Here is a 24303-nt window from a genome sequence, read left to right as displayed (position 1 = left end):
AGTGACCGAGCCCCAGGCCGAGAGGCCGGGGGCACTCCACTCCGAAGTGGCCCGAGCGAGCCCCAGGCTCCAGGCCCCGATAAGCGGCCGCCAACGAGTGAGCCGGTGTGTACCTGGACGCCCATCCCCAGACACAAAGAACCACTAACGCACCGATGTCTGAGGGAGTCCGCCACTGGCAGGGGAAGTGGTGGTAGGGGGAGATAGGCCTCCAAACCTTGGAGGGCCTGAGATGTCCCCAGAGAGGTGGCGTCTGATACCCAACCTGACATATAGACACAGACATACAGGCACACACAGACACAAACATCCATTCCTCATGCTCTCATATGCACTTACTCCACACTCAACCAACGTGGAGACAGACATAAAGAGACGCTGTACACACGATCACACTCCCCAAGCGTACTCTACGAACCAGGTCTAGGTACCCTTGCCCCTGGAGGGGGGGACTGCACGCAGACCCAGGTGGTGTTACCCTTTTCCCTGCGGTGGGGAGAAGCAGACCGCCCCGACTCCGCAGCAGCAGGGAGGCCCCACACTCCAGTCCCCAATCGGACGGCCAACTCCTCCTACTAGCCCTCCCGCTCCAGCAGGCCGCAGAGAACGGGGGTGAGAGAAGACTCCAAACCTCCCTCCACCCGCTCATTGTAGTGTTGATGCATGTGTGTTCTAAGGTGCATTTAAAACCCAGGAGGGCATGGAGCTACCTGCCAGATTTTGTTCTTCTTCACGGTTTAAGCAGTTTTACATGTCAGTAACACGTTTTTACAAATACTGAATACCCAACCCCCCCCCCCGATTGAGAAACAAACAAAATCATTCACTAATATGTGTTGTATTTAATCTCACAGATAGAATAATTGTGATAAATCCTTTAATCTTTAATTACTTTAACTGTGGTTTTTAATTTTCTGTAACAGTTTTTAAATAATTTCACACCTTAAAAAATAATCTTTATTTCATTCTAAAGATAACCTTTTATTTCTTTTATTTAAAGACCATTAAAGAAATTCATTCAAAGGTAGATGCAGATATTCCTTTAAATCACTTAATCAAGCAATTACGATTCACATATTCATATCTACCCTTCATATAATTCCTTATATCAAGATAAAATTGAGTAGCTTTCCCCCCCTGATGTATTTCACCTTAAATTCATTAGGTGGCAGAAATGTCCAAAATCTGCTTCTGTTTGCTGATCTGCAAAACTTCAAACCGAGTTTTACTGAGTTTTTTTAATCACAGATTTCATATCCGGAAACAACAACAACAACAACAACAACAAAGACTCAGTTTTACAGATAATAATAATAATGAAGCAAACATTCATACAGGAACAAATTAACTTGGATTAAAGCACCATCTAACATGACAGGTCAAAGGACTTTGAGAAGTGTAAACAAACAAATTATAAAACACAAGACCGACAATATAAAAACTTAAAGCTGCAGCATTTGTTTTCAAAATGTTAAAAGCTGCAAAGAATTCATGCTCAAAATGTTGAATATGAAATAAATGAATCATTAAAAAATTAACAATTAAATGAAATGTAAGAAAAAAATAGTAAAAGAAACAACTTTTAAACTGTTTAAAGAGTTTTTAATCATTGCTAATATCCTTATTTTTACTTACATTTATAAAATGCGTATAGCATTTCAAAATTTGTTTATGTTTGTTATTTTGCCTCCAAAAGTTCCATAAAGTCATCAAATTTATTCACATGGCTGGCCATGTTCATTTACTAAATCTTGCTCCTCTGCAGCTTTAAGAAATTTCACACAGATTTGAAAGCTGTTTCTCAAATTGGACAAGCTTTGGATATTAAATATTAAAAACACAGATAAAACTGCAGACTGTGTTGGGGCTGTATGTCTGCACTGCAGATGACCCTTAGGCCCCCTCAAGTCAAAGTCAGCCCCTCTCAGCTGAATTCTACAAGTCAAATTCATTATTCATTGATTAGCTGACTAACTGCAGCTTTGATGAGTACACAAACTATTGATTAGAAATAAAATATATTTTTTAACATGTAATATTTATGTATAATTATTGTTGTTAATATTCTGGAATAGTTTCAGCTTCTCGTAAATGTTATATTTGACATGAAATACAGAAATCTTACTCATGTTATCATTGATATTTAAAGCCCTAAATCTACTTACAGATACATTCAATTATAAAGTATAAGATGACAGACGTGATTGGGAGAGGATAATTTAATATGTTATAGTAGGATCAATAAAGAATTTATCTATGAATCTATATGAATTAGGGTTACAGTCACTCCAATACTAACCTGTGGCTTCCGCGCTGAAAACAGATGTTGCATTATAGGGATCCTTTATGATAGTTCTGTTAATATGGTTTCTTATTGTGTAATCGTCTGAGGGGCTTAAAATAAAAATCAGTTCTGTGTTTTTTTGTTTCTCTTTCAACCTTTGATAAACTGAGAGCTCCTTCAATTCTTCATCACAATCTTAACTAATCCACAGAGTTAATGTCTTTGACACAAAGACCCAAGGAACCAAAAAACCTTAAGAGAACCTGAAAACTGGTAAAAGTCGTCTTAATAATATGCTGCTGCAGGATGGTAAATCACAATAAAGTCGGTACTGAAACATAAAGCTCACTTCTTTGGAATAAAACAAAAAACAGAGCAACAAAGACACATAATTAAGAATTTTGTTGTGACATTTCATCCTGTTACTTCAATACTTCAATCACATTAGCTTGTACAAGAACAGCAAACCTACTCTTCTTCCTTTGTCTCATGGTCTTGTCTGCAGGGAGAAATTACCAGTATCCAGACCTTCCAGTTCCTGAACACAAGAACACATTTCAGTCTACACCATTATCCTCATTAACAGTTACTTACAGATTAGCTGTAGAGTACACATATTTACTCCAAAGACCTGTGAGCACAGGCAGTAACAAACAAGCTACAGCAAACACACAGATTACTGCTTGGGTTTCATTGTGACTTACACTGTTGACGTCCTGGTTTGTCTTTACTTTGGTGCTGAAGAACTACAGAAAAATGTGAAATACGTTTCGTCAAAAACAGTCTGCTGTTTACTGGAGTGTTACTGTGACCAACAACATCTCTCTGTCAATGCAAGTTTCAAGTCAAGTCAGCTCATAGGATTAAAAATAAAACCACACTGAACAAGTCAAAGCTAAAAGTCCCGATTCAGAGACAACTCAACGCTAAAAACAAGCAAAACCTGAATCAACCATTAAAAATATTGGGGTGGCACACCAACAGAATTTACAGCTTTAATATGCTGTCAGATACAGGTTGCTAGAAAAATATGGCAAAAGAGAGAAAAATAACATAAATAACAAGTTCATGCTTCGACTCATTGTAGGGAGTCTTCCTCTTTATTGTGCTCAAGTTTATTAGATTTATTACCAACGTAGTCTTGTCAGACTAATGGGGGACAACAAATTATGGGGGCTGCCCCCCCGGCCCCCATTGGTGCTGCATGACATTTATGATAAGAGAAAGTTAAATAAATATGTGGTAAAATGTTGCGTAGGTTTGGAAGTGATCAATAACACCCAGTCTGACTGTCTTTCCTCTAAATACCAGAATTCACTCAGAATCCTTTCAGCACTAAAGGAGAAACAGGACCCACCTCCTCTCTGATGAACATACTGGTGATGATGAGACAATAAAGGCTGAGGAAGCTGCTCACGATGTAACACGGCGTGGAGTTGTGTAAAATTACAGGCTCTGTGGAGGTCAGAGTCAATGGTTAAACAAAGCGCAAGCATGAGCAAAATCTGAAGAAATGTTAAAACATACTTAAAAAGTGCTTATGAAAAATTGATCAGGCAGTTAGACATAAATATAGATGTAGATGTTTCTTTTTCCTGCTGTATTTACTGCTGAAATACATTAATTGGGTCTGGGGCATGACTGACCTTGTGACCATCTCAAATTGCAGGGAAAAGAAACAATAAACACAACAAAAATGCAAAATTCCAGGTCCAAGTGTCATATAAAAAATAAAGACTGAAGTGTTTCGAAACACTTTTTTAAATCTTTTTTTTTTGTTTACCTGAAAAAATACTCGAGCTAGGTCCTTCGAACTTGTTAAGATTATGCTAAAGAGCCTCTGAAGCCAGTAATGACAAAAAACAAAGCAAAACATGGAAGTAGGAGATAAATATCTGTGTGTGGTTTGTGCTTTGCTTTGCTCTGCAGGAGCTGATTGACGTGATAGACTGCATGAGCAACACTTGGGCCCAGTGAGCTATGAAAGCTCCGCCCCTGCAGCCTTAAAGTACGCATTTCAAGGCCGATTACGTCACAGCGGCGCGCCGAAGGCTGTCCCAATTCAAAGGCTGCTCAATGCGGCCCTGAAATGCGTCCTTCATTTCCCTGAATTTTAAGGACGTGGCAGTGTAGACTTCGTGGCCCAACATATCCCAGAATGCATAGCGCGGCGATGGGTGTGGATAAATTTGCAGAAAAAAACGGCGGATGAGGGGCGGCTGAAGAGTAAACTTTAAGTACTGAATATTATGTCACTTATTTATGTGCAAATGTTTAATAACGAAGAGCATTAAACATTACTGTTGGCCACATGTCGGCAAAGTTATGTGACATTAGTGACGTTTGTACTAACTTGCTTTTAAAGCCTTTACTTTCAAATATACTCCGTTCAATAGCTGAGCTCAATCTTACAGAGAATGATCAAAGCTCATGTAGAAAGAAAGAAAGAAATGAACAGAAGATTTTCTCCTTCATTTCTGTCAAACAAAGCTATGACACGTTTCCAGTGGTTAGTATCATGGTTGCTAGGCAACCTGGGCAGCGCAACAGAGGCTTTTTTTTTTTTTTCACTTTATTGACAAACAACAGTATCAGCGCAACGGAGGCTAGACCGTCCCATTACACAAGCCGCTGTTGTGTTGCTTTGAAAGTTTATTTTTGGGAGGTTAAGAAAATGTGGTTTATTTGTTTAATAAATAATTTTGACCAGTAAACTCTCCTCATAACTCAGATGCCCTCTACAGGAAAGGGCAGAGCAGGCTGTACCTGCTGCGGAGACTCAGGTCGTTTGAGTGGAGGGCCCACTCCTGAAGACCTTCTATGACTCTGTTGTGGCTTCTGCTATCTTTTATGGCGTGGTCTGCTGGGGCGGCAGCATCTCTGCTGGGGACAGGAAGAGACTGAACAGGGTGATCCGAAGGGCCAGCTCTGTTCTAGGATGCCCTCTGGACCCAGTGGAGGTGGTGAGTGACAGGAGAACGGCGGCTAAGCTGTCATCCCTGATGGACAACGTCTCCCACCCCATGCAGCAGACTGTGACAGCACTGAGCAGCTCCTTCAGTGGGAGACTGCGGCACCCACGGTGTGGGACGGAGAGATTTCGCAGGTCTTTCCTCCCCACTGCTGTCAGACTCCATAATAAAGACTTTAACTGATCAAGCACACACATCCATACATATGCAATAATACTAAGTGCAATAATCCTTTCTGTCATCGTTGTATTTTTACTCAGTTGTATATAGTATTTGTATTCTATTTTTATCTTATTGTATATTTATTTTATTTTATTCTACTGTATATAGTATTTTATTTTATTCTATTCTGTACAGCTGTGTACTGTATTTATTCTTATTGTATTCTAATTTTTGCCTCATAACTTTTGCACTGTCCACTTCCTGCTGTGACAAAACAAATTTCCCACGTGTGGGACTAATAAAGGTTATCTTATCTTATCTTGTTTAAACATGCGCCATGGTTTGGTCTTTCTTTGCTTGTGACTCCTTGATCTTGGTAAATACAATAATTGAAAAATACCACGTTACATATAATATACATATGATAATGTACAACACATTATGGAGTATGTTTCTGCTGTGAGCATATATATAATATTATATATTAGGGAAATTTTCCTAGACATATTTTTGACCTGGGGTAGAATTGATTGTGAAATGGAAAGGGAAAATGCTTATGAACAAAAACATGATGCATTTAAAGTAGCTCTTTCTCATTTTTATTTAAGAAGAGAATTTTTTCCACTGTGCGATGGCCGAACCTGTTCCTTTCGTGGAGATCATTTCTCCTGCCTTAAGGCAAATCCCTTCACATGGCACAGAGGAGGCTGGAGTGCAGAGACACTGGTAGAGATGCAGTTATACAGTCTACCTGAGCCCCACAAAATATCAGCTAAAGAGAATAAATAGATTAAATTGCTGCACATTTGGCAGACTAACATTTTCAGATTAATTAAACAATAAAATATATATTTTTATAACATTACATGTAAAGAGTCAAGTGGAAGTTTTTCTAAAGTTATTTAATGATATTTATACTATAAAATGTCAAAAAATCTGCTTTCAAGTTTTTTTCCCATTATAAGATAAAATAAACACGCACAAAACAAAAGCAAACGGCCAGAACACAAAGCTGGAAAACCCACCCAACTGACCAAAATCAACTCAAAATTCTCCCACACAACAGAACCTCCTCTATTCCTCGCTGGCTCCAAATCTCTCAGTGGAATGATCAGTGGTTCGCTATCTGTCACCATCAAAACGCTCCACAAATCCCGCGAATGATTCGCTTCCTTATAAACCAGGGAATCAGACACCGAAGCAGTTACGTTCTAAATGAAGCTTCGGACGTCACCGATCACGTGACTCTGGCCAAACGAATCAAGCTTTGGCACAGTGCTTCTGAAGCAGTGTGTTGATTTTTTTGACACACGCACCGGAGCTTCAGCTTCAAGCGGACCATCACTAGTATTTGCTGTTATATTCACATAGATCATCGCGATTATGTTGTTTATTCTATTGCTCTCTTTTTCTTTGCTTGTTTTCTCTTTTTTCTTTCTCAACAAGTGATCCAGGTGATTGATATATGTATGTTTTGTCTGTTTGTTTTGTTGCTTTTTGGTTTTTGCCCCTTGTCACCGTCCCTCTTCCCCGCTTTTTTTTTTTTTTTTTGCCTGTCCCGTTTGGCTCTTTTGCCATCAGAATTGTTGTCTAAAGGCAAACAAAGATGCCCAACGGATTTACTTTACCAAATTGAACACCCCGCTCCTTTTCTTTACCTCTTTCTTTCTCCCGTTTCTTTTCCCCAGTCAAGTCTGTCCCATGTTCAGCAACTGAAAATAAAATAAACAATAAAAGCAAAGGTGAATCAAATAGACCAATACAGCAAGGCTGGGATGGTCCATTTGGTAAAGTAAATCCGTTGGGCAACTTTCTTTGCCTTTAGACAATAATTCTGATGGCAAAAGAACCAAACGGGACAGGCGAAAAAAAAAACCCCAAAACATTATCATAATTCATTCAAGCAGGTCATGTATAATTGTGATGAAGCTTATTTCCAATATATAGTAATTGTAATATTACCAGTATTCATATAATTTGGTAGAATTGGTCTGAAAAATGTAATTCAAACAGAAAAGCAGCAATGGTGCCTTTAATGGTGTAACCAGTGCTTCATACACGTGTCCTCTTACTTGTAGGAGTAACTGCAACGGTTCCCATCTCTTTGGTACTCTCCATGATTTTTATCCAATTTCTTCCTCTTTCATATGTCCACTCCATCCCTTTGCATTCATAATTTCCTTCATCGGACATTGTCATTTTTGAAATCACCAGTTCAAACACTCCATTCCTGCCAGGGACCAATCGGATGCCTCCTTCTGCATAACGCTGGGCAAACCTGGACCCCGTGACCACATCCCCCTCAGGACCAAACGTCAAAATCTCCTCTGACGTCGTCCCCTTCTTCACCGACCAGGTGACAGACAGGTAGGTGGGGTGGATGAGCTCCCGGGTGACGTTGCAGGAGAGAGTTAGGTCACTTCCCTCAACGATGACAGGGGGCGGGGTCTTAGGGGACACCTTGAGCGTGTTAGGAATGACTGACGGGAAAACAAAACAAAAAAAATTTTCACACACAAACAATCTTATAAAAAGAAAAAAAAACTAGTAGTAAAAATGTTGACTTTATAAAGTAGCACGTGCCAAGCTAGCCTCTACAGCAGGGTTGGGCAATCAATTTTCCCAAGGGGCCTTGTGAAGGACCCTCTGAAGTCTAACATCCACAACTTTAGGATATCATTTTTTAATTTTGTGTTTCAAAAAAGCCTTCCTGGAGGCGTTCCAGGCAATGGTGGAGGCATCCTGGTGGCTGGCTGAGGAATAGGTTTTCTGGCTGCTCCCGACGCCTGACGCACGCCAGATTGGCCCGGGTTCAGTAAATGGTAAATGGCCTGCATTTGTATAGCGCTTTTCTAGTCCCTAAGGACCCCAAAGCGCTTCACACTACATTCAGTCATTCACCCATTCACACACTGCCAAGCTACATTAGATTAATAGTAGATTAATAGGGCAGTGTGTCCGGGTGCATTGACGGCCGATAGGGACATGCGGGGTCTGCCCTGCGCTAAGCGGTGATATGGGGTCATCCGACATCGGCTCTGGGAAGGAGAAGGAGAAAGCCCTGGAATTCACTCCACAGAAGATTTTCTACTGGAGCTGTCTTGTGTTGACACCCTACACTCAGCCTTCAACCAGGTGAGAAGAATTGATGGTCAGATGGTGCACCCTGAAGCAGCGCTGACATTTCTGCATTTTGTATTGATTAGACACTCGCACAGAGGAGGAACACATCCAGTTGTCGGTGCCTTGAAGTCGCCGGGAAATGATTTTCCAGGTGGTTCATTACAACCCAGTGGCCAATCACATTGGGTATGACAAAACTCTAGATTGAATAATGGCTCAATTTTATTGGCCGGGCAGATGTGCACCAATAGCGCTTGCCCTGCCCAGAGTGTCAGCTGGTTAACCAGCCAGTCATACAAAAAGGGCCTTTGTGCCCTTTACCATTAATGGATGTCCCATTTGAGCACATGGGCCTGGACCTTATCGGGCCATTTCACTGGAGTGCACGTGGATATTGCTTTGTATTAGTTCTGGTGGATTATGGTGAGGGGAAACCCCCTTTGTGAGCATTAAGTCAGTTTCTATAGGGACAGCTCAAACGCTTGACAATGCTTTGATACTGTGTATAAACTGGAAGCTATCTCCTCAGTTTTAACTTGATTTTACAAGGTTTGAGTGTTACAAGGTAAAGTACATCATTGCACAGCAGAGCTTTGTACTATGGCTCAAAGAAACCCGTCAGTTCTTCAAATAATATTGGTATATGACACTTTACAGTAACATTTTTTGTTTTTTATTATTATGTGCAAATAGAAATAATTTATGGCTTCCAAAGAAAGCTAGTATGCTTAGATATGTACTGTATGAGTGCCTGGATTTAAAGGTTTTTATTTTTTTGATCAGACATTTGTTAAATTTAACATTTGTTCAGGATTTAAACCTCTGTATTAATAGGTCAGAATGGTTAAATATACACACACTTTCATACCAGTGAGTTGGACCTGAGCCATATAATTTCCACTGATGACGTAGTCGGTGCTCGGTGTTTGACACTCGTAGAAGCCAGCATCCGTCAACTTCACCTCAGCAATCTTCAGCTCCACCTCATTGTCTTGGAAACGCACCACCGATATGTCGCCAGACGCCACGCGCTTGCTGTAAGACTGGTCGGAGTAGCGAGAGTCGAAAGAGGAGATTATCTTTGTCTTCTGCCCTTTCGCATCCTTTAACATATTCCATTCAAAATCCTGCAGGAAAAGAGAGGAACAAAGACGATGTGAATGTTATATTACGGCAAACTTTTAACAACATTCAGACTTGAAGAAGAGGAGCATATGTTTTCTAAAAAAACCCAAAACAATAATAATAATAAAAATAATAAAAATTTATGTGAGGGACCAAAGTCTCACATAGGGCTGCTCGATTCTGGCAAAAATGATAATCACGATTATTTTCACTGAAATTGAGATCTTGATTATTTGACGATATTTATTTAACCCTTTAAGACCTACCATAGAACCAAGTCCGCCAGAGCTTTTTTTTTTTTTTTTTTTTTTTTTTTAATACATGCTGTAGTGCCATTTTTGGGAGGATTTCAAGTTGCTATACATCAATACAACTGTTATAGCCCATATTTTAATAATATGTATGCATTAAGTGACCGAGGACAAGCTGATGACTTAAGCTTGTCACTGGCTTGCCATCACCAGTGTGTGAATGGGTGGATGACTGGATATGTCCTTAGGGACTAGTAAAGCGCTATATAAATACAGGCCATTTACATAAGATGTAAGTACAACTCCTCCGGTTTCTTATGCAAAACAAATTATTGCGCTAGCTTACACGGTTCCGGTTCTACAGGGATTTAAAGGGTTAACAATAACAATGTATTGAATAATGACTTTAAAAAAATAATATAAAATAGTGTGCAAATACTGATAACAGTGCAAATGTTTGCAATATAAAAAATAAATGAAAAATGTAAACATCTATGTTTAGTGAACTTTGCAGTGTTGCTCTGTGGTGCAGCTACTACACCGTGGCAACGTTTACACACTATCAGTGTTGGTCAAGTTACTTGAAAAAGTAATCAGTAACTAATTACTGATTACTTCCCCCCAAAAGTAATCCCGTTACTTTACTGATTACTTATTTTCAAAAGTAATTACTTAGTTACTTAGTTACTTTTTAAAAACACGATTTACAACCTGAAAAGGTGATAAAGCGATAGATCTTTCAGCCCAATTCTACTTTTTCTGCATAATCCATCATACAAAATGTAATCAAATGGAAAAGTCTCTTTTTTTTTTAACTTGTTTTATCAGTTTTAATCTTTTAACTTTATGCATCAAGCAAAAATTAAATTATATGCAACATTCTCTGAGTTGAATAAATTAGTTTAACATTTAAAGCTATTTTCTGCACATTCCAGCACATAAAATAAAATATTTTTTGTGTTTACACTCACTCTTTCAAATAGATGCAAGTAAAACACAGCAGAACATAAATAAAGTCAAAGACTCAGCGGTCCTGTTGCTCTATTTTCACCTGTAAAGCAGGACTACGGTAGGCGGAGGTTTACCCTGGTGCAGGTGTGCCGCGGTCAGTTGAAGAATCCGCGAGCTTCTTTGTGAGTTTCCCATTACATCGTTGCACACTCGTGCTTGCTTGGAAGTTTAGGGGGTTTTTTTTCCCGCTGTAAAAAGAAGTTTTCTTCCCACGCACAACGGACACTAATGTTTTTGTCACTTTTTATGGAATCAAACTCAAAGTAAGGTCAGTACTTCCACACTTTAAACACTGCACTCTCATACTCTCTCCACACTCGATATATGATCCATTGTTGATCTGCACACAGCTGTTGTCACTAACGGCGCACTCGCTTACGTCACTGTCATGAGACATTCTTGCAAAAAAAAAAAAAAAAAAAAAATCAGGGTTTTAGTAACGCAGTAACGCAGCGTTCCTACGGGAAAGTACCGGTAATCTAATTACCGTTTTTGCAATAGTAATCCCTTACTTTACTCGTTACTCGAAAAAAGTAATCAGATTACAGTAACGCGTCACAAGTAACGCGTTACTGCCCATCTCTGCACACTATGTCTACTTGATGTCTGACTCTGCGATCCCATAATGTTTACACACCACTGAAGGTTTTTTTTACCTCTCTTTTCAACCAACGGCAGTCACTCTCCTCTCCAAATAACTTCTGCTTAGCTTTCCGAGCTTCCCTTGGGTTCTCTTAATTGTTGTGACGGGTGTTCGAAATGCAGAGAGGTGCGCTCGATTTGCCACACGGAGCAGCGCGAGAGTAAAGCACGAGGGAGGGGCTAATAATCGGCTCAGTCATTTTTAATGATCGTTGAAAGCCCAGATCGTAATCGTGATTAAAATTCGATTAATTGAGCAGCCCTAGTCTCACACATGACATTCTTGACTTCTATAACTGAAAATAAGCTCACAACAAATCCACTATTAGTTCATTTTTGAGGCACGTTCGACAATGTAGACGATGTTCAACAGTTTGAGGAAGAAACTAAAATAATAATAATTCACTAACTATATTTGTGACAGTAGAAACCACTGCACAGGGTGGCCATTTGCATCATTTCAAAGTGTAACCCATCTGTCAGACAGAACTTCAAGACTGATCTGTGTGTGTGTGTGTGCGTGTGTGTGTGTGTGTTGGGAAAATGACCTGCTCCCTAGGCCCTGTGTATTCTTTGACATCACATCTGATGGAGACTGGCTGGCCCTCCACCCGGATTAATGGACCAGGAGGCACCGTCACCACACGGGCCGAGCACCCACCTTGAAGGACAGAGAAAACATTTTAAAAGATTAAAAGTCTATAACAGAAAAAATTATGTGTGGAGGCTGAGTTGGACTCTGAAACCTCTAAGATGAAAGAAAATCCTTCTATATATGAAGCAAAATAGAATTTACATGAAGAATACGCTGTATTTCTATACATTTGCCCCTCAGTACAACAGACCATTGAGGTCATATTGAAGTTTGCTGGGCCTGTAGCAGCTTGAATAAGGTAATGACATGTTTGACAATGACACTGATGTTCAATGTTTTAATCATGGACAGTCAGGTGAAAGCCACACTGGCTGACTTGCAACAAATCCTGGCTGAAGAACAGGAAGCCAAGCTTGGTCAGTGTGTGACCACACCTGGCATCCAGACCAGCATGAGGAGGAGCAGCCAGGCTGTTGTGGCTGTGTGTGGTTCTTCCACATGTTTCCACAACAAAAGAGACACCAAACAAGGCTCAATAGCAGAAATAGCTGTTTTGGCACTGGCACTTTCCTTAGAAATGCGACATCACCGAAGGTGAAATAAACAGGCCTTTGTCTCATGTGCCACCTTGCTGAGGTAACACTTGAAACAGGTGAGGTGCTGGGTGAAATGCGTCCTCCAGGCTTTACTGTGGCAGTCAGACCTGTAGAGCTCCTCTAAGAAGAGGAGAGCACTGTGCTGATGACTTTCTGGGGTCATCCTGTGCAGGCAAATCTCCTCATCAGCCCAGGTTTTTAGTTTGGCAGATCCCCAGATGCATTTGTCGGTGGCGACGGTGTTCATGGAGTGCTTGATGTAGGAGACCTCAGATGGAGTGTACTCATCCAGGTTTCCCCAGAATAAAAAATACTCTTACATCTACAGACTTTATGTAACAGGTTTCAGAAATTGCAAACTTACTTTAATACAGATTTTACTTGCTGTCAAATCTTGTTATTGTTGTTGTTTTTTTTTTCAAAATTATTTGTTGTTTGTGGTTGTATTTTGCTGTTTCTTATATTTTCATTTATTAGAATCTATTTTAATCGGATGTTTTAGTGACGTCTTTTTCTCTTTGTGTGTGACCTTGGGTTTTAGAAAGGTGCCCTCAAATAAAACGTATTATTATTATTAATGTTAGAAATTATTAAGCTTCAGCAGTCAGCAGAGGTCTACAAATGAGGAAGCATTTTTACAGAGCAAGAAGAAATCTTCTATTTTTAAACGTAAAACAGAAATCTGGCCACAACGTCAAGAAAAAGCACGATGTGCATGTATGAGTCAGCCTGCTGAGTGTTTTCTGTTTCATAAGTGACAAAACTTCATAAAAGCCACATTATGTTTCCCTTCACCGTCTGTCAGCAGTAGTCTACAGTTTAAGCTGTCTTTATCTTCACATTAGGGATGGATAGTTGACATGTTGGTCTCAAGAAAGCTAATATGCAACTAATGCAAGTTACTATCATGTGACCAACCACCAACATCTTTCCGATTTAATTCAAAGTATTTTAAAACAAAATTTGAAAGTGAAAAAAATTCACACATTTGTAATACCAGGTCAAAGAACTCAGATGCAGCTCCAACAGTCCACTCAGGGTTTCTGAACTTCACCTACAAAAGATGTTTTAAGTGTCCACTTGTTTGTAATTGATGGATTTGCAACAACGAACAAACACAAATCCCAAAATTGCAGCACCTTTTTTTTTTTTAAAGAAATAAAACCACTAAAACATTTTGGAGGTGCACTCAAAAATATCAAAACAGAAACCGTTAAAAAGGGAAAAAATGCAGACGCTTTATGGCTCGTTACAGGATAGGAAAATGAAAGTCTGGTGGTCACAGTAAAAGGGGAAGTACATTAAAGAGGCTTCCTCCTCTCCCAGAGTACTAATGTGATGTGTAATGGGACAGTTCCTATAGGGCATATATTCAGGTATGCCAGTGAACAGGTCCTGGTTTGTCCCTGTGGAGAAAACCAGGGAAACCAGGGAACTGGCCGAGCCTGATCATAATAATACAGCTCATCTTTATGGCCGGGCCATCACTTCTCAGCAGGTTAATGGGACCATGTCAACTCATGTTGGCTAACTGGTCTTAGTGGGAGTACAGTTCGCTCGGACTAATGAGAAGCTGAACTGGACAGAGACTGAGAGACATTTATTTTCAATCTCTTTGATTGACTTTTCAATTCGGCTTAGTCCAACATACCAACCAAAACCTCTGTTTCACTCAAAAAGTTACAAATCAATTGGATGTTAAATGCACTATTTTTTGTTTAAATAATTATTTTTTTTTTAAAAAAGATAGTCCACCCTCAGACAAAAATGAAATATTAAATTGGCAGACTTCAAAACGGGGATTAATATTTGGCTTCGTGTCAAACGATCGCCTGCCCAACACTGTTGCAGTGATTTACCAAAAATGCCTGCGAGTACTTAAACTGTTTAGCACTTGTTTAGCTACAATGGCAAAATGAACTGATAAAGATGTATAAGACAGAGCAGGTAAATAATGCACAGTGATAACGATAGTTGCAAAAGTTTTTTTTTTATAAAACACACTTTTTCTTTTCTTCCTTTTTTTAAATAAAAGGGCACCAGCAGAGTTAATTAGCCACCAAGCAAAGAAGTGTCTCTTACTGAGCATGAAAATCCCAAAAGTGAGTGCAGTGACATAGTTTTCCATTTTCCTTCCACTTTTTTCCTTGTCCCTCGATTTCCACGTGTTTTCTCTGGAGGTAAGACCGGTCCTCTCTCGCCACTGACACTTACCACTGTATGTGAGTGCAGGAAATGCGTGACAGCATGACAGAGGAGAGAGAGTCTGTGAGTGTGAGAGAGACAGTGGATTGTGGTCAACCACCAGACAGTTGCTTGGGGCCCAGACTAGTGCCAGCAGGTCTCTGACAGCAGAGACCTGGCCTCCCTGAAAGGACCCCACTCGTGCCTCTTACAGTTCAAGTGGCATTCATAGTTCTGTTTAAGTGAATGGCAGCTAGGAACAAGAATGAAAATTGAAAAGCAGAAAGAATGAAGAAAGAAGAGGAAGAGGAGAAAAACCTAAATGCTGCCAGTTTATTTTTAACTTTAGGTGGCAGACATTTCAGTGAGGAACCTTCCACCAGTTTAACACGAGCTAGTTTAACATTAAATAACTCAGAGCGGCCAGCTCTGTGTCCAGCTCTGGTGGCTGTAACATGAGCGAGTGGCGTGCACAGCTTCCTTGGTGGTGTCAGAATACTTATAAAATAACTGACCAATTCTCCCAGTCAACTGTTGCACAGGGTAGGTTTTTGGGGTGTGTATAGGAAGGGGTGAGGGGGTAATATGGTGAAATCCTGTCCTGGTACAATACCACCATACACCCACAGCTCGCCATGCGTGCCTGATACACAGGGGCGGATCTAGAAGGGTGGCATGGGGTGGCAAGTGCCACCCTAAAATGATCTCTTGCCACCCCAAGTGCCACCATAGTTTTGCATATGACAGTGTTGTTTGTTAAAATAACATAGCATTAGCACTTTGAGCGTAGTTACAGTTAACAGTGAATATAAATGCTAAAACTGAATATATCGCATAGTGTTCCCCCCCCCTCCTCCATTAACAAATGGTTCAGCCCATATCACAGACAGTCTTCTTTTCTAGTTTTCAGTAGCCAGATGCTTATGATTGTGCCAGAGCACATTTTGAACAACACCATGGGAATTTCAGATTTCACACAGGTGGTTGGTCGTTGCACTGTGGAAATGGAATGAAGGTGAGTGCTATTAACCCTCTGGGGTCCACGGACTCGCTGCACCTCCAAATCACATGACTGATTTAAGCTGACATAGCAACAAGCTGCAGCCACGCTAAGTCTTTCAGCCCTTGTTGAAAGATTGGACTTCAACACAGATCTTTGTTCATGACAGTGCAGATTTCTGACATTTTGTGTAATTTAAGCATGTAACAATTTGATTTTTTTTCTAACAAAAAACAGTGTGAAACTTAAATTAGATTTGTGTTTGTAAATGAACCGCCCCATGTTGTGTAGCTTTCTGGATTTTATACTTATTGGGCTACATATCTATTTATTATACAAGCCATACAGTACATAAAATCACATGTTTTATGTAACTAAAGTGTTTAATTATGTGGGCTACAGAAAATAATTAAGTTATGGATGAAATTTATATGAAAAACATGTATACTTATTGCATTTGAATGTGTGTTTGTGAAAAAAAAGGGGGGATTCCCATGATGCATTCAGTATTTCCTTTTCAGCCACCTTTCTCACCCAACATGTGTTAATAGACCTCTCTGCACTGAATTACACTTTTTATTAATCTCTGGCTCTCTTCCACAGGGATGATCTGATATCCTCGTGTTGGTGTTGTTCCCAGACCATCATGAAAATGTTGTTCCAGGTTCAACATTGCAAGTGACCAATCACATTGTTGTGACGTTATTCTTTTGCGCGCCAAGCCATTCGTGCATTTATGAAATTCCAATGTTGCAAGGACAATATCAATTCTGCTTACTGTTTATTAAAGGGTTACGGTTAGGGTTAGGGTCCGTTGATCGGCGGACAGAGGCGGTTTCTCGCAGCTTAAGAACAGTTTTTTGTTTTACGCCGGTTTTTCCTGAAGTCGCAAAAGTATGACGTCACAACATTCTGATTGGTCACTTGCAATGTTGATCCTGGAACAACATTTAGTATGATGATCTGGGAACGACACCAACATGAGGATATCAGATCGTGCCTTCCACAGAATGTCTTTCATCCTGTCTTCTTTCTCTCACCCCAACTGGTCGCAGCAGATGGCTCCGCCCCTCCCTGAACCTGGTTCTGCCGGAGGTTTCTTCCTGTTAAAAGGGACTTTTTCCTTCCCACTGTCGCCAAAGTGCTTGCTCATAGGGGGTCATATGATTGTTGGGTTTTTCTCAACAATTGAATCTTTCAAAATCTTTCAAAAATGTTTGATAATTTGCATCTCTGTTTGGGACAACGTACTACTTTGAACAGTTCTCTTCAAAACTGACTCTTGTAAAGAGCCGCTTCTGCTCAAGACTAACTGACCCAAACTTGGAAAAGCAGCTTCGAGCAGGATCATCATCATCACAGCCAGCTGACATCAGACACCTCGCCAAAAAGAAACTGTTCCCGCCATCTCATTAGGTGAGTCTGACTAGTGTCACAATCAGCAGGGCTGACTGTGTGTAGAGTGAAGGGTGGACCCAAATGCAGACGGAAACAAAATGTGAAACATGACTTGAATAACAGAAAACGAGCCATTTATTGAGGCTGGCAAAATAACTGTAAACAAAAGGCAAAATGCAAGGCTAACAATAAACTAAATTGGGTGAGCTAAATTAACTTAAAAACCTACAACAGGAACATGGACTTAACATGAGGAGACTTGACATGAGGAAACTTGACGCAACTTCTTGGCTTGCAAACAAAGCAGACGATCTGACAATGACACACTGAAAACACAGGACTTAAATACACAGGAGGTGATTAGGGGAAGTGGGAACACATGGAGGAACAGCTGACTGACATGAACCTAATGACAGGACAGGGGAAGTGAAACTAAATACAATGAACAAAGAGCACACGACTCCTTCAAAATAAAACAGGAAACACTGAAACTAGACATGACAACACAAGCTTAACAGACCTAACACGTAGAGCTGGGCAATATGAGATTTTTTCATATCACGATATGTTTTTTTCATTTCAGGCGATAACGATATCTATCACGATATAAGCCAAATAACTATATTTGTAAGATTTAAATGTGCCGTTGCTCACAAGTAAAATGTGAAATAATCAGCAGCTTGTTTTTAAATATTTATTTCCCATAATAAGTTCAACAGGGTAGATGTACTTAAGGAACATGAGACTTTTTCAGATAAATAAAGGCAAATATTGCAAACTACACAAAAGGCAGCCGCTAAAGCGTTTAAGTTTCAAAATAGAACAAACGAAACAGACTAAATTGTCAGTTCCACTTAGAAACAAAATATTAATTCTAAAAATAAATCTTAGTTTGTTTTACAGAAGAACAGACAAAACTGACTAACTTTTGTCAATATCAAATAAACTGAGAACTAAAAGGAAATTCTCAATCTCTCCTTGTTGTATAGCTGAGCTTTTCAAACAGTTTTAACAGTTACTTTAGTCTGACAAAAGCCGAATGACGAATTAGCGCTTCCAGTCAGAGACTGAGGCTACGTCCACACGTACACGGGTATTTTTGTTTTGTACACGGTTTTTGTACACGGTTTTAAAAAATAATCCCGTCCACACATAAAGGCAGAAATGAAGGAAAACGCTGCTATGAACATGCCAAAGCAGCAGGTGGCGCTAGATTCCTAGCCGTGCAGAAATGTTGGCCAATCAGAAGTCTAGAAGCCTCGGTGGGAAAAAGTAAACAAAGCTGGGGCATAGAAGCAGAACCGAGTCGTATGTGTGGAGGGACAGTAACTGTGTGTATATGTAAGCATTTAAACACTGCAGAGAGTAGAATTAACAGTATTGTAGAAATTCATTTCACCGAAACAATAACGTGGCGCACAGTGTGACGCATGCACCAGTTTATTGTATTTCCAGACTTGCTTTCGGCACAATTTACAGTGCACGCTACTCTGTTTTTTGTCAGACTTGAAATAGCCGAAATACCTTCACACTACGGAACTTCTATGGCTCTTCCGTTCGACAATCTCTTCGGCATTGGAACCATCATCTGTTTTCTCTTCGGTCACGCTCGGTTGATTTTTCTAGTCGGCACACTCATTTCCTCCATTATGCGCTGGCTGCTTCCCAAACAAACACACGTGCGGCTTGGCACTTGTGCTGTACGTAACAAGTCACGCGACGTGACGCTGCGGCTGTGATTGGTTCGGCTCTGCGCTACTGAATTTGGATTGGCTGACCTTTTTTATTTTTTTATTTTTTTTATTTTTTAGAGGACAAGAGCGGCGAGGTCTATCGCGATAGCTTAATTTCTCTATCGAGTAAAAGTTATATCGCGATACATATCGTTATCGTTCTATCGCCCAGCTCTACTAACACGTGATGAACGATACAAGAACTCAAACATAGAAACCAAGGAAACAATAAATAATAACTGCCTTTCCTTAACTAAAGCTAAATAGGAATGACACAAACTAATCACATATCTAAAATGAGACAAATACAAAATGAACTCAGAGCGCTGGGTCAGAGACCCAGCCTGTGACAACTAGCAGAAATGTAGCAGTCATGAGGCTTAGTAACACAGTAGTTACAGACTTTTCTTTTTTTTGTACAGGTAACCCGGGATTGCCGATAAAACTGGGGGCAGGGGTTTGTTGGGTCTGTGTTTCCACATGCCCCGCTAGTTTAGAGACTTATTCCTTATGAAGAACGCAAGACATAACAGAACATCTTCAACCGGTTATTTAACTCGCTAACGAGGGAGAGGCTTTGGTCAAGAATCAGCTCTTGAAGCCTAAATCCCTCAAAAAGCAGCTGTCCTCGTAGCCTTTTTATTGACATGACAGTTACAGTACACATCACAGCACAAGCACCTCCCTCCGTAAAACCCCCCAATGGTTCTAAGACAAGGCACTATGTATGTGTATGTGTATGTGTAAGCACCTGTATGCATGAGCAAGAACGTGTGTGTGTGTTTGAGTGAGTGTGTGAGAATGTGTGTCTCTCTGTGTGCGTGACTTCCAACTGTTTCTAACAACATCCTTAGTCATAAAATGGTAATCTCCCCCGCACCAGTTCATGGTGTTGGTTCACCATGAACAACACAGTGAAGCCACAAAAGGGCCGGAAGCTTACCACACAAGAATCAGATCTTCCAGATAAAATGTATCTGCAATAAAACCTCCCCCAGCACAAAGTGGCTGGAGAGGTGGTCAGAGACAAAGGAATGTCTTGATCCTATAGATTGAACTAAGACCTTACAAATTTAAGAAACACAATGACAACATTCAACAATTAGACTTAACAGGTTGCTGCCCACTAGCTCCAAATGACACAATATTATGGACCACAGGCTGGAGGTCCAGTAGTGTCTGGCAATCATACCTCAGCAGAGACTTTGTTTCATGGATGACACAAGTTAGAAATAATATAAACAGGAACAAACTTGGCAATGACAGACGAGCAGCCTCACACACCGGCACCATCTTGTCTCAATCTTTTCTCTAATTGGGAAAAAGTGACATGAACCTGTCGTGTCAAACTGCTCCACCTAGCAAATTGTTAACCAGGACATAAAGAGCGTAAGCACGTGTTGTCTTATTAATATCACTAGATGTGTCGATGTGCAGAATATTGGCAGGTTGAATGTATTCATGAGGCATGAGGATGTCGAGTGAATGGATAGTGTGTTAACCAGAGTTCTTTAGAGCACGGACAGCCTGCAGAGTGCAGCCGCACTGAACTCTTACGCCTGTGTTTGTGTGTTTGTAGCGCTAAGGAGCAACTAAAGTAAGTTATTTCAAACTTATGCACAACTCAACGTGCCTTTGTGTCCAAGTGAAATGTTGGTGGCATTTCTGAGGTGATTCATGTAGTGGGAAACATGGCTAAAACAGAGAAGTGTTAACTTTGATGGACATACAGGGGAGCACGCGGCTCGGGGGCATGACCACAGCGTGTACAATAGACCAATCTCAAAGCTTGTGGAGTTTCTATGGACACCGACTCAGAGGTGTTGAAGCCAAAATTCCAGGTGGAATTGTCACAGCATGCCAATCATTAACCAAACAAATTACAGAATCCATGGAAAATTTTGCTAATGATAAAGTCCATTATTTAAGGAAAATGTTCAACTGTGGACCCAACAATAGGTAGCACTGATGAGGCTGCTGGGGTGCAGGGTGAAATTAGCAGGGTGTGTCAAAGAGTGAACAGAACATTGCTAAGTCAGCTGACAGTTCCATAAAATGTGTTTCCTACAGCAGCAAACAGGCTTCAAGAAGTGACAGTAAGGAGAGGTTTCAAGATCTGTGGGCCAGTCGGCCTCTTGTGTAAGGACACAGTGGTGCTGAAGTCATAGAGGCTGTGGTCAGTACAGTCAGCCCAGATTTCAGTATTCGTGACATGCCTGAGATAAAATGTGACCTCACTCCCCCTTAGTTAAAGGAAATAATGAAAACGCATCAAAAATCTCCTGACTTAACTCTTTGTGCTTGCATTGAGATGGCTCTCAGGAAGGGATCAGTGCAGCACTGTACCAGTGACAGTGAGGAAAGCTGCTCATCACTGGTTATGGGTCAAAATCTGCTCCAAAATCTAATTACCACCCCCGTTCCTTAAAAGTAGGCAAGGCAAAGTGGAACAAATTTCAAGGAAGAGAAAATATCTTGTGACCCTCCAGGTAACTGCACACAGATAGACTGAGACATATGTGAAGCATACAGTGGGTCTGTGTAATGTTTATTGGGTAGAAACTAGAGCTGGGCGATAGAACGATAACTTTTAAAATAACTTTTTCTCGATAGAAAAATTAAACTATTGCGATAGGCCTCACCGCTCTTGTCCTCTTAAAAAAAAAAGAACAGCCAATCCAAATTAAGTAGTGCAGAGCCGAACCAATCACAGCCGCAGCGTCACGTCACGTGACTTGTTACTTACAGCACAAGTGCCAAGCCGCACGTGTGTTTGTTTGGGAAGCAGCCAGCCGCCGTGCCGCCTGGGTTATGGAGGAAATGAGTGCGCCGACTAGAGAAAAATCAACCGAGAGCGTGACCGAAGGTTACCGAAGAGAAAACAGATGATGGTTCCAATGCCGGAGAGATTGTCGAACGGAAGAGCCATAGAAGTTCCGTAGTGTGAAGGTATTTCGGCTATTTCAAGTCTGACAAAAAACAGAGTAGCGTGCACTGTAAATTGTGCCGAAAGCAAGTCTGGAAATACAATAAACTGGTGCATGCTCAGTCTCTGACTGGAAGCGCTAATTCGTCATTCGGCTTTTGTCAGACTAAAGTAACTGTTAAAACTGTTTGAAAAGATAAGCTATACAACAAGGAGAGATTGAGAATTTCCTTTTAGTTCTCAGTTTATTTGATATTGACAAAAGTTAGTCAGTTTTGTCTGTTCTTCTGTAAAACAAACTAAGATTTATTTTTAGAATTAATATTTTGTTTCTAAGTGGAATTGACAATTTAGTCTGTTTCATTTGTTCTATTTTGAAACTTAAACGCTTTAGCGGCTGCCTTTTGTGTAGTTTGCAATATTTGCCTTTATTTATCTGAAAAAGTCTCATGTTCCTTAAGTACATCTGCCCTGTTGAACTTATTATGGGAAATAAATATTTAAATAAAAACAAGCTGCTGATTATTTCACATTTTACTTGTGAGCAACGGCACATTTAAATCTTACAAATAGTTATTTGGCTTATATCGTGATAGATATCGTTATCGCCTGAAACGAAAAAAATCTTATATCGCCCAGCTCTAGTAGAAACAGGCTCTAAACCAGGGCTGTTTTATACAATTATATTTGACCCTCGAGATAATTTCATATATCAATTATTAATGGTTCGTGGTATGTGGGAGCCAAATCCTCAGCCCTGCTGAGAATCTGCGCAGTGTTGGAGTTTATTTCGATGGGCACACCATGCAGCCAATCACATGCAAAGACAGATAGGGACTATATCATGCAGAGGGACGGGGGAGCTGGATTTAAAAGCTAGTGTGTTGGGAAAAAGTGACGAAGCAAGCGAAAACGTAAAGTGAGCAGCATCTGACTTCATTTCAATGATAGATGGCAAAGCTGAGTGCAGAACTAATCAAAGGAGCTGGATAAAGTGTTACCCGTTTGTATTTTCTGCCATTTTCCATTTTCAGACCTCATGTGTTCTCCCTAGTCGTAGTTAATGCATAAAAATAATGCTTTTAAGAAAACACTGAATAAAATATTGCTTTGTTGAAAAAGAAAATGTACATTTGAAATTGACATAAAATTGACATAAAATGCTCAATACAAATACACCGCCAGTAAGGATCTCAGTCACAAAGAGAAAACCTCAACACATAATATACGCAAATCCCAGCTGTCATAATGTGCACCAAATTAATCCTGTTTTTTCTCAGTCCTTACAGCGCTTTCTGTCACCTAGAGCCAGTTAATGTCTCCAGACCAGCCCTAAAGAAGTGCTCCCTGATCTTTGAAAATGAATCCACTGTGAGTGTGTGAACAACTGTCATTGTTTTAAGCCCCACAGATACAATCATAGTCTAACTGTACAATGCAATGTAGTCCAAATAATCCAGCACATATACAGCAGAAAAGAGACAGAGGGGTCCGTGAGCAGGGACCTTTCAAAATGCTACATTTTAGTTTTTATCTTTCGCCAGAATCACACTCTTACTTTTCTGTGTTCATGTATTTTAAGTGAAATTAAAGCTAATTATAGCTTAATGGCAAGAAAGCGAAAGTGGAAACTACTAAAAAAAAAGAGAATTATCCTTTTAAGTGAATCTAAATATTTCCCTTCCTCTGTCTAAAAAAAGCATCATCTCCTCTCTCTGTTTATACCAACTCTATTGTCTGACTGGCTTTTGGAGACTCAGATTTGAAGTTTGCCGAACAGAAAAATCGATATTGTTCACTGAATGTTTTCTAACAGTAAATATTTTTCAAACATTTGTTCCCAGTTTCTGTCTTTCCATGTGTTGTCCCTTAATCTGAACTGGAACACAATGAAGCAGAGTGTAATCACCTCCTACGAGCCATCCTGTCACAGTGAGTGGAAGCTACAGTATCATATACTGGCTCATTGTGATTTACAATGTGAGCTATTCATGGTGGCCTAAAACAAACTGTGTGCATGCTCTTGTTGTTAAAGGGAATCACCCTGCGAAGCCACAAGTCAGCGTCACCTCTGTTTCCTGCTTGTCCGAAGTGAACAGTCATGAAAAGATCAATTCATACAGAAGTGAATTGTAGTGGAAGCAGCAGGATCAGTCATGGACGCACAAGTTTTTTTGCAGTCCGTTTTGTGGCACCACAAAGGAGCCTGTAGTGACTGGAGCCCCACTAGATCATCACCAGTAGGAAAAAAAAATCGTTGCAAATTTTCCAACACACACTGGATGTGATCTGGGAATGTAG

At 40.3% G+C, this 24303-nt stretch overlaps 1 protein-coding gene across 2 annotated transcripts; it reads right to left on the bottom strand.

The window, feature by feature from the left end:
- Nucleotides 1-1626: 1626 nt before the first annotated feature.
- On the bottom strand, nucleotides 1627-14949 carry LOC147302533 (immunoglobulin superfamily member 8-like). 2 transcript variants are annotated; one of them, XM_086282972.1, is made up of 8 exons: nucleotides 14844-14949; nucleotides 12119-12231; nucleotides 9410-9668; nucleotides 7491-7898; nucleotides 7077-7130; nucleotides 3642-3739; nucleotides 2989-3030; nucleotides 1627-2822 (listed from the first exon to the last, which is right to left on the bottom strand). In XM_086282972.1, exons 1-8 carry the CDS (start codon nucleotides 14887-14889, stop codon nucleotides 2772-2774), a joined length of 1071 nt encoding a protein of 356 aa, XP_086139098.1. In that variant the 5' UTR covers nucleotides 14890-14949; the 3' UTR covers nucleotides 1627-2771. The 2 variants fall into 2 exon arrangements, with proteins under 2 accessions (XP_086139098.1, XP_086139099.1); XM_086282973.1 differs by lacking the exon at nucleotides 7077-7130.
- Between the last annotated feature and the right edge of the window lie 9354 nt (nucleotides 14950-24303).

This window comes from Aulonocara sp. 'chitande type north' Nkhata Bay, linkage group LG23 (assembly GCF_057382095.1).
Source record: "Aulonocara sp. 'chitande type north' Nkhata Bay isolate Kocher_YH1m ecotype deep benthic linkage group LG23, A_spYH_male_GT1.1, whole genome shotgun sequence".
Taxonomy (NCBI): domain Eukaryota; kingdom Metazoa; phylum Chordata; class Actinopteri; order Cichliformes; family Cichlidae; genus Aulonocara; species Aulonocara sp. 'chitande type north' Nkhata Bay.
Note: the sequence above shows the minus strand (reverse complement) of the source record. Positions and strands in the feature narration are given on the sequence as shown.

Bases quoted from the DNA above. Each gene is read 5' to 3' on its own strand.
- LOC147302533 (XM_086282972.1), bottom strand. From the start codon at position 14,889: ATGGAAAACTATGTCACTGCACTCACTTTTGGGATTTTCATGCTCA. The intron at 3,740-7,076 runs GTAAAGAAAAGG...TGACCTCCACAG, and splicing joins GAAACGGGAGAAAGAAAGAG to AGCCTGTAATTTTACACAAC. The intron at 3,031-3,641 runs GTGGGTCCTGTT...ATTTTTCTGTAG, and splicing joins GTATGTTCATCAGAGAGGAG to TTCTTCAGCACCAAAGTAAA.